Source organism: Triticum aestivum, chromosome 5B, assembly GCF_018294505.1.
Source record: "Triticum aestivum cultivar Chinese Spring chromosome 5B, IWGSC CS RefSeq v2.1, whole genome shotgun sequence".
Taxonomy (NCBI): Eukaryota; Viridiplantae; Streptophyta; class Magnoliopsida; order Poales; family Poaceae; genus Triticum; species Triticum aestivum.
In genome coordinates this window covers 545,052,190-545,061,515 of record NC_057807.1, presented here as the reverse complement: position 1 = coordinate 545,061,515, position 9,326 = coordinate 545,052,190, and the positions used below count along the sequence as shown (strand labels likewise).

The following is a 9,326-nucleotide window of genomic DNA, read 5'->3' as shown; positions in this document are numbered from 1 at the left end:
ATGTGTGTTATACATTAGTAGGGTAGTGTATGGATGATCTATGGCACTGAAAACTCCAACATTTCTTCTTATGTACTGTACTAGATTTACAACAAAAACAGGTATTGGGAACAACAATATGTGTCACGCATCGGAGAGCGAGATGATGGCTTCAGTCGAAATGGTCGGCGGAGAAGTCGGGCTCGTCGGGCTTCTGCAGCCTGCGGATCATGGTGTCGTCGGCACGGAACCTCCTGGACGCGGAGGCGAACTTGTGCATCTCGGCGGCGGTCCTGGAGGTGCCCTCCTGCTTGGGCTTGTCGGCGGCCGGGTGCTCCTCGGACCACCACGAGTAGGACTCCCACCGGCTGAGGCTCTCCGACAGCTTCCTCCGCTGGTGCTGCCGCCACGCCGCCTGGATGAAGCAGGCGCCCCACGTCCTCCAGTGGTGGGAGTAGAACCGGAACGTGTGCTGGAGCTTCTTGCTGTGGAGCCGCCGGAACTGGTTCGCCACGAACTTGAGGTCCTCGGCGCGCAGCGCGAAGGCCTCCACCTCCGTCAGGCTCCGGACGGTCCTCGTGGAGAGCGGGAAGTGGATGTTGGTCTTGGGCAGCAGGGCCCAGGTGAGCAGCTCCTCGCCGGCGAATTCACCGGGGCGCAGGAGGATGGAGTTGAAGAAGTTGCTCCGGCCTCCGTTGGTCGTGGAGCTCTCCAGCTTGCCGCGGATGATGAAGAGCATCTCGCTCACAGGGTCGCCCTCGCGGGAGATGTACGTACCCTCCGGGCACAGGAACGACACCAGACGCTCGCAGATGGCGTCCAGGAGCTGATCGTCCATCTCGGCGAAGAAAGGGACCTGCATTTCGCAAAGAGAGATCAGAAACCTGCCAAGGAACAGAGACATTATTTGAACTGGTGGTGCAGGCAGTGGTGACACAGTGCCACACGGGATCAGCTACCAGAAGACAGAGCCCCCTCAGTACAAAATATGCTATCGAAACCTTTGAGAAACTAAAACGGTTTACTAGGTAAGCGATCGGATAGGGGTATAACTCCAACTTACGCGTCGAACAAGATCCAAACAAAGATGGCGCTGTACATCCCGACGTATGTCAGCCGGCAAAGCTTGCAAGATGGATTCTTCTTCCACTCCACGCGTTGCAAGCCATTTAACTTGAACAAACCGCTGGACACGTTCTTGAAGGTCGGGTGGGAGCCGGTGATGTCTCATCCACTCCTCCATGTCCCGTTGCCTCAGCCTCCACTCTTCGAGCCTTTTGCTAACAGATTGCAAGTATGTCTAAAAGATGAAAAAGGTAAAGTAAGTAGTTGTCAAAGTGGAAATGGCTTACAGAAGTAGCTTTATGTCATTTTAATCATTTCAAACTATTAAATGCATGGTCATACATCACATGCCTGATGAATCTGTTAATTGAACAATAGCACTATAGAAAATAGCACTGATGGTATTAATACTTACTCCACACCGCAAAACTTATAGAGTAACAAACTTGCTGAGCTAATGTTCTTATAAAAATATACTAGCAAGTTGTCAGATAGTGCAATAAGTATGATGCTTAGCTGATTCTCAAGGTACCTAAGTAATAAAAGGATAATAAATAAGAACCATCAATGTAGGTACACCGATTTCTAGTTTAGAGCAGAGAATTCTGTTATATTACCTGCATTTTGCCAATCAGCTGAGCAAAGAGTATGAGACTGATAGCACCAATTGCTATAGCAAATATGTTCTCTACAATGAATGCACTTGTTTGAAGAGGATTTCCGCTTGAACTGAAAAAGTGACAACAAACACCAAATAAACCTGACTAGCCATATTCAAGGCACAGAAACTTATGCATAAGAACTCCAAAGTAACAGAAGATAATGATGGAACCCTACCTAAGTTGCAACAAACCCCACCACAGACAATAGAAGTACTTCTCTTGGAATGAAGTTGAGACAGCACGCTTAGTCAATGCACTCGAGAACATTCCGTAATTAAATTTTGGAGGATCAGCAGTGGCATCACAGTTGTTAAATATCTGCGTTTTACTTTGCCACTCACGATAACTGTTCAAACCAGTATTCTCACAACTTATAAACCCAATGTTACAAGACATATTGCTAGACTCAGCAAGGCACTGCTGATTCCAACATGTAATCTGCCGTTCAATGGAGAGAAGATAGTATATTGCCCCAGTAATCTGCAGTGATGCACACAGGACGTAAGTGACACTTAAGTATTTATTGCACAAACGTGAGCAAAGAAATGCAAGACGATAGTGAGAGTCTTCTGCTTCTAGCTCACATGCATGTCTACCACAAACAGTTTGTTTATATCTTCAGATTTAGAAAGTAATAACGCATTCCAGGAAAACAAATACGCATGAATTATTTTCCCTTTTGGCCTATTCCAGTTACGAGATGAGATATGAAAAACCTAATGAACTCATATTTTAGGTTCGATATTTAGCAGAGGCGATTTTTACTTATCTTTCAGTTGTGAATAGAATTACGAACTAAATGAGCTGCAAATTCCCTAGAACTTTATTCTGAGTGACTAGTAACTGATTATGAGGCTGAGGTGATGGTTGAGGTGACCATACATGGCTTGCAAGCATGTAGAGCAGAAGATTGTATGCTGCTCCTCCCCAGGCTGACTTTGCAACTACTCCGGCAGCTTTGATGATTTGATTGCTTAAAGGTACAATGAGATACATTCTTAAGACATACTGAACCAAAATAATAACAGCATATGTAGTATTTTGGATATTATAATCTGAGCGTTTAATCCCAGGCATGATTAACCAAACAGTAACCTGCAACAAAACAGAAGATTCACATTATCACTGTAGATTTAACAATCAAGTAACAGATATTTAATATTTGGGATAATTAGTCGTCAAACAATTCAGTTATACAGATAAATTTATTTTGCATAAACTTTCTATGAAATAAGTTGGCAATTCTAGATTTCATAAATTCCTAACATTTACTCCCTAGTGTAAAAAACGCTCTTATATTATGGGACGGAGGGAGTACATAAGTGACGATAAACAGATGAAGTACCAAAAGGAAAGAGAACTGTGGAGTATAAGTGGCAGTTAACGGTAAATAAATCTTTTGGGTATTTTTTGGCTCTTTGCAGAGGAAACCTAGCTGGGTCCACCCTTTAAAAGTCTTAGTTTGCTGTTTAAATTCATTTGGTATTGTAAAACAAGAGGCACTGCCCAGATGTCTTCCTTTGGAAAGCCAATCAAAGGGAAAGAATCCAATAGGCTCAACCAAAGGCTTGCTGCTTACCCAACGAACCATACCAATCATTGCCACAGATGATAATGAATCAACTTAAGTACAAAAGAATATGGATATGACACTGAAGCTGGAAAAGTGGAATATACTTAAAGGTAGTTGCCATGAAAAATGCAACGAGCAGCTGCACGCCGCCAAAACAGGAACGCCCGACCCTCGCATCGCCAGCCCTTGGCAACAAGGGGGAGATCACGCCGCCACGCCCTAGGCCTCCTCGCCTCGATCTCTCCCTCCCGCCGCCGCCCGAGTTCACGCCGGCGAAGCCCGGGCTGTGGGCTGTGACGGCGGCGGCGGGGACTTCTCCCTCGCACGCGGTGGTGTCTCCATCTGGCGCCAGCGACATGGACACTCCGGTGATTCGGCGGCGCGGTGCGGCGGGATCCCGGCGGTGGATGTGGCGGCGGCGACAGCGGTGGCATGGCCTCCCGCGGCGGAGGCGCCCCTATGGCAGTCGCCTAAACCTCGGATCTCGCCGTGCCCAGATGGGCTTAGGCGGGTTGACGGATCTGGTGCGCGGCGGCAGGCTGGCACGGTGGGCCTGACGTAACCGGCTGCTCTGGCACCGTGGTGGTGCCGTGGCCGGTCAAGCGGCGACGGCTGGGGTCCTTTTGGTTCGGTCCCCGTCATAGAAGGTGGCGACCCCGTGCACAAAAAGCTGGATGGAGTTCTTCGAACAGATCTGGGTGAAAATCTGCTCTCGGCTATATGCCAAGACCGGCGATGGCGGTGCTCTTCGGTGTCGTTCCCTTCTTGGAGGCATCGCCGTCGAGAAGTTCTAGGCCAACATCTGCTACCTTCGGGGGAAACCCTAGATCAGTAGATCAGAAGACGGCGGCGCTCTTGTGTCGTTTCCCTCCTGGAGCGTCGTTCTTGGAAGTGTGCACGGGCTCGAGGGACCAGTGGACCGCAACTTTGGTGGAGCGGTGCTTCATCCTACACATTGATGGCGACGGATCTCGACGGCGTGGCGCAGTGCAGATTCGGCGTCCGATGTGCGGGGATGGTCTCGCGCAGGAGTACGACATTGTCTGGCGTCGATGGCAGAGAGGCCTGACACAGTCAATGCGTCAATTTCTGCTCTGAAGATGGATTGATGGAAGACGGTGGTGTCGGGCCTTGGAGGGTGCACATGTGGTGCCCGCTGTGAGTGTGCCGGACTGGTGTGTGACCCAGTCCCGGTATGTGGCTAGGCTGGGGCATCTGACGTTAGATGTTAGGCTTTGGTGTGATGTCTGTTTGGTATTAGGCTCGGACATTCGGCACCCCTTCATCAAAGGAATAGGAGTAGCAACATGTGTTGTCTGGATGGTGGCTTCAGGCGTACTGATGTATTACTTTGTAAGGTCTTTGTGATTAATTAATAAAATTGCTGCATGCATCGTCGAGATGCAGAGGCCGGGGGTACATCCTCCTTTTCAAAAAAAAAATGAAAAATGCGACAAGTGCCGCAACAAGATTCGAGTTATATACCTGTGGAAGTGGTATGGCTGCAAGTATGTCTATACAGAGATCTGATCTTGCATATCTTCTTTGAATCTTCTTTAGATCCACAACAAGCTCTCCCTTCCCAAGGACTCTGGACTTTGGGTCTACATATGCGGTATGGAACTTGATCGCAATGTTGAGCACATAAAACAAGTCAGCGAGTGTCCGCAGAATGGTCATAGTATTTCTCAATCGTTGGTCCTCGGCAACACACGAAACACCGGTGCTTTTGTCCATCACTCTGACAAACGGCAGGTAGTAGAAGAAAGGGTCGATGAAGAGGGCGAAGAGACAGGCAACCAGGTACACCCTGTTCCATGTCAGCAGCACGCTGCTTCTGGGGTCCAGGATGCGACTGTGCCACGGTACGTTGCCCTCGTTCATCAATTTGAGCTTCTCAAGGGTCTTTGGATCTATCCTGTTGGCAGCGAACCTGTCGACCCGTCCGGCTTGAAACGGCATCTTGGATTGGTCTTGCCTCTCGTCGGGAAAGATCCTGCAGACAGAACAGCTTACTTAGGGAAGTGATAAAACTGTGAAACGTGTCGAAATGATGTATGACATGATGCTAGGCGAAAATCCGAGTGGATACTGAGAGATCCTGGTAACAAAGGAAGTCGTTCTCATCTGCACTCTCCTGGTAACTAGGCTGCGTCAAAATGACATCCTATTTCGTTATAGTGCTTAATTCCTCCACGCACATGCACGGAAACCGGTAGATAAATGAGCTAAGCTGAGCCAAGAATATAGCCTATTTCATTTTTGGTCCTTAATTTCTGGATGCATAGAAATGAGTAGTAAACAAACATGCATATGCTTGAACACAAGGAATCAAAATGAGCTCTCATGTTTCTATTCCCAATTCCAAAACTATGACCACTCCCCAACACGCTGTGCGCCTTCTCAACCCGAAGCAAACCAAAACTCGAATTCGGCTGGTTGGATCCCCCGAGGCGGCAACACTCCGAAGCAGACGCCGAAGCTAAATCCCGCCAGCTCCAACTTACTCCGACCCAAACCATGGCCGAAAATCCTCCGCTCCCCCGAAGTCAACTACCTAATCCAAGCACGCGGCTCGCGGCATCCTCGCTTGTCCCAGCAGGGCCGTCCCTCCCCATCACGAGCAGCCCCCGTGCCGCTGAATCCAGCCACCCACGAGCGCCGAGAGATCGCGGGCACGCACGCACCTGTTGGTCGTCCGCCGCTGCTGCATCTCCACCCCATCCTGGGCCCTGGACCCAAACATGGCGGCCGCCGCCGCTCCTCCCCCGAATCTCGCGCCTGGCCGAGCCAAGGCCGGTCAGGGGAGGGGGGAGCGGCGAAGCTGCTGCTGGTGCTGCTGCCGGCCGCGGATCGGCAGCATGCCAGGACGAGCTCGCGCGCGCGGGTCCGGCGATTCGGCGGAGAAAGGCCGCTCCCTTTGCAGTTGCTTCCTTTTATTTTTCTTTCCGGGAGAGGGGGGCTTGGACCGCGCGGACCAGACGACGGCTGCCCTGCCTGTTCGTTCCTGGGAGTGTCTGCACAAAGCTCGGGACACACGGGGCAGCCAATTATGCTGGCGGGTGGGGCCACGTTTTGCGCCGAAAATGAGCGTGCGCTCAAGGGGTAAACGATCGGTAAACCCCTCCCTTCTTCCGGCACACGGGAATGCATGTCTATTTACCTGCACTTTACCAATCAGCTGCTCGGAGCAAGCTAACCTAACATCCGTCGGTGCATCTTGATCTGAGCTCGTCAGCACGCACCGCCGGCTCGCCGTGTTAGCCCTCCCTATACATTCAGGTGCTCCGATGAACTTCAGCCACGACAGGCAGCGAGCGATAAAGAGTTCATGAGAGGCGAAGACAGGCATTGGAAGACGAATTGCACACGCAAAAATAAGTTTGGGAATCCAACTACTCGCTCTGTTCCTGAATATAAGACGTTTTAGAGATTCTAAGACGGACTACATTTTTTAAGCATCAGTACAGACACAAGCGCTCCTATACACGCGCATACACCCACCCCTATGAACGCACATACGCACACCCTACCCCTATGAGCACCTCCGAGAGACTGAGCCGGCATATCATCTTGAGATTTACGAAGCCACCATAGGCGCCTCGTTGTCGATGGGAACGTCTCCTCCCACTGAAATCGGAGCAAAATTAGTGAACCACGCTTTAAAATACGTCTATAGACATCCGTATGTAGTCTATGTTGAAAACTCTAGAAAAGGGTTATATTTTGAAACGGATGGAGTATTTAGGAAGGGTGCGGGGAGGGGAGAGGAGGAGGGTGTGCTACCAGTGCTTATTCAATTTCAACTTGTAAAGTAGTATATAGTAGTATATAATTATGGTTATACTAGAAATAGAAACATAAAGAAACATTTATAAAGAAAATGGGAAACCAAATTCAAGTTAACTAGGACAACAAATTGTGAGTATAGAAACGAAAACCAATAAGCCCCTCTTATTCACACGGTTTCGCGATTTCCGGACCAAGATGGAGATGGACAGAAAATATACTTTCTCTGTTCGAGATAAAGAAAGAGAGAGAGGACAAATATCAAGTCTACGCGATGTCATCGTCTCCATTACTATTCAGACAACTCTACCAATAAACACATATGAATTGTAATTTTTCGTAAGGATTTGCAAAGTATGACATGTGTTCAAAGAGCAGTTTTTTGTCCCTAGAAGGGCTCACTACTGAACCAAAAGACCAAGTTGGCTCGGCTCGGTCTCACTCACCATCACGCATCACATCTCGTCATTATATACATTTTTGTATGGTGAGAGACTTCCATAAACTTCACTCTAAGTCAAAGAATGGTGATGAAAGACGAAGACAGTGTTCAAAAGACGAGTTGCAGATGCAAAATTAAGTTTGGAAATTCAATTACTTAGTCTTCATTTGATTATGTTCACCCCACCGGGATTTGATCAGAATCACGCAATCCGCGTGGTTTCAACACGTCCACAGTTGGATCTCCATCTCACCTATAAGCACGGGCTTATGGCTTGTCCAAACCCATTTCAAATCGATGAGTTTCACGTGGACTACACCCGACACTTCTCTGCGTGTGACGAAACTCACTTTTCCCATGCATTCTCACTCTCTCTAAGAATTTGATAGTGTTTCACTTTAAAAATTTGCCTTTGTTCTCATTAGCACAAAGATGATCTGCCACTATTTAGCTAAAAGCTTAATGATTTGTCATTCTACTCTGTTATTTATACCAAACATTTTTATTTTTTTATTTCTATTTTTCGTCAAACCACAATGTACTTACCCTTTTCTATTACTTAGATAGCATAATTAAGAGCATAGTGATTTTCTTAATTTAGCATGTATTTAATTACTTTTTCTCAAAGAGGAGAAAACCCCGCAGTTCATTGTTTATATTTTTAAAAATTTGTCTTTATTATTAAATTTCTAGATAATACTCCTTAAATCTACCATTTGTTGAACGAAATCCTTTTATGAGAAACAAATTAAAGATGACCGAAGTGTAGTGTGTGTAGTTGAACGAGTTGCGCATAATCATGACTATAGTTAACACACAAAAATATTCATCCAACTTTAACCCTAGAAATGATCTAAAGTGACACATAATTTGTACAATGTGCGGCCACTGAGTTGACAATTTTTTTATAAAGGATGGATTTTATTGGCTCAAAAAGAGCATTAAGAGAATACAACTGAGTTGACAGTTGTTTTTAGAGAAAGTAGAACTAAATTATCACATAAAGAAGGAATATTGTGTATTGGTAGAGCTCCAGTATACAAAGTAATAGACATCTACTAAGAAATAGACACTCCAATATATATCCATGTATCACATATGCTCTAAATATTTTAAAATGTTGTAGAGAGCTCTAAAGCGCTTGATTGAAGAAATATCGTGATAGTATTTTCCAGTGCATGATCAGATATAAACAAGATAGAAATCTCTTCAATATACAAAGTGTTCCGTGAGAAGCTTATCAATGAATACTGGCATTGCTAGTTTTACTTGTGTTTTCGTGATCAAATGTGCGTTGCTTGGTCTTATGGTTCAGCAAAGAGCCTTGCTTGAACAGAAAGCTGCTTTTTAAACAATTACAATTCACATGTTTTTCTTTGAAGGGAAACCAGTAATTGCTGGCTTCTTCACTATGATAGGGAGGGAGCAATATTTACAATTGGCCAAGAGTGGCCACAATGATGAAAAATCAGAGAAAATGGCAAAAAAGAGGGTCTCTCAAGGGTAGATTTCTCGGGAGGGATCCCAAAGGGGCTTAGTAGATAATTGGCTCCTCCTAATCTCTGAAGCTCCATTTCCCACGAGTTTATGCCCTATCCAAATCCATTTCCAATCATTGAGTTTCACATGGATGACACCCGACACTTCTCTGCGTGTAACGAAAGTCACTCTTCCAATGAATTCTCGCCCTCTTTAAGAATTTTAATAATATTTCACTTTGAAAATTTGTCTTTGTTCTCATTAACACATATGATTTGCCACTATTTAGCTAAAAGCTTAATGATTTTTCATTCTACCCGGTTATTTTATACTGCCT

At 46.4% G+C, this 9,326-nt stretch overlaps 1 protein-coding gene across 1 annotated transcript; it reads right to left on the bottom strand.

Annotated features, from left to right (window-relative positions):
• Positions 1-6,300, bottom strand: LOC123113086 (probable cyclic nucleotide-gated ion channel 14). The gene is made up of 7 exons (XM_044534214.1): positions 5,967-6,300; positions 4,765-5,275; positions 2,589-2,801; positions 1,882-2,186; positions 1,662-1,773; positions 1,043-1,279; positions 1-835 (listed from the first exon to the last, which is right to left on the bottom strand). The coding sequence occupies exons 1-7, from the start codon at positions 6,023-6,025 to the stop codon at positions 152-154; spliced, it is 2,121 nt and encodes a 706-aa protein (XP_044390149.1). The 5' UTR covers positions 6,026-6,300; the 3' UTR covers positions 1-151.
• Between the last annotated feature and the right edge of the window lie 3,026 nt (positions 6,301-9,326).

Excerpts from the sequence above, each read along its gene's own strand:
- LOC123113086 (XM_044534214.1), bottom strand. The coding sequence starts at position 6,025 with ATGTTTGGGTCCAGGGCCCAGGATGGGGTGGAGATGCAGCAGCGGCGG. Across the intron at positions 5,276-5,966 it reads CAGCGGCGGACGACCAACAG|GATCTTTCCCGACGAGAGGC; the intron begins GTGCGTGCGTGC and ends TTCTGTCTGCAG. Across the intron at positions 2,187-2,588 it reads TCTACATGCTTGCAAGCCAT|ATTACTGGGGCAATATACTA; the intron begins GTATGGTCACCT and ends GCATCACTGCAG.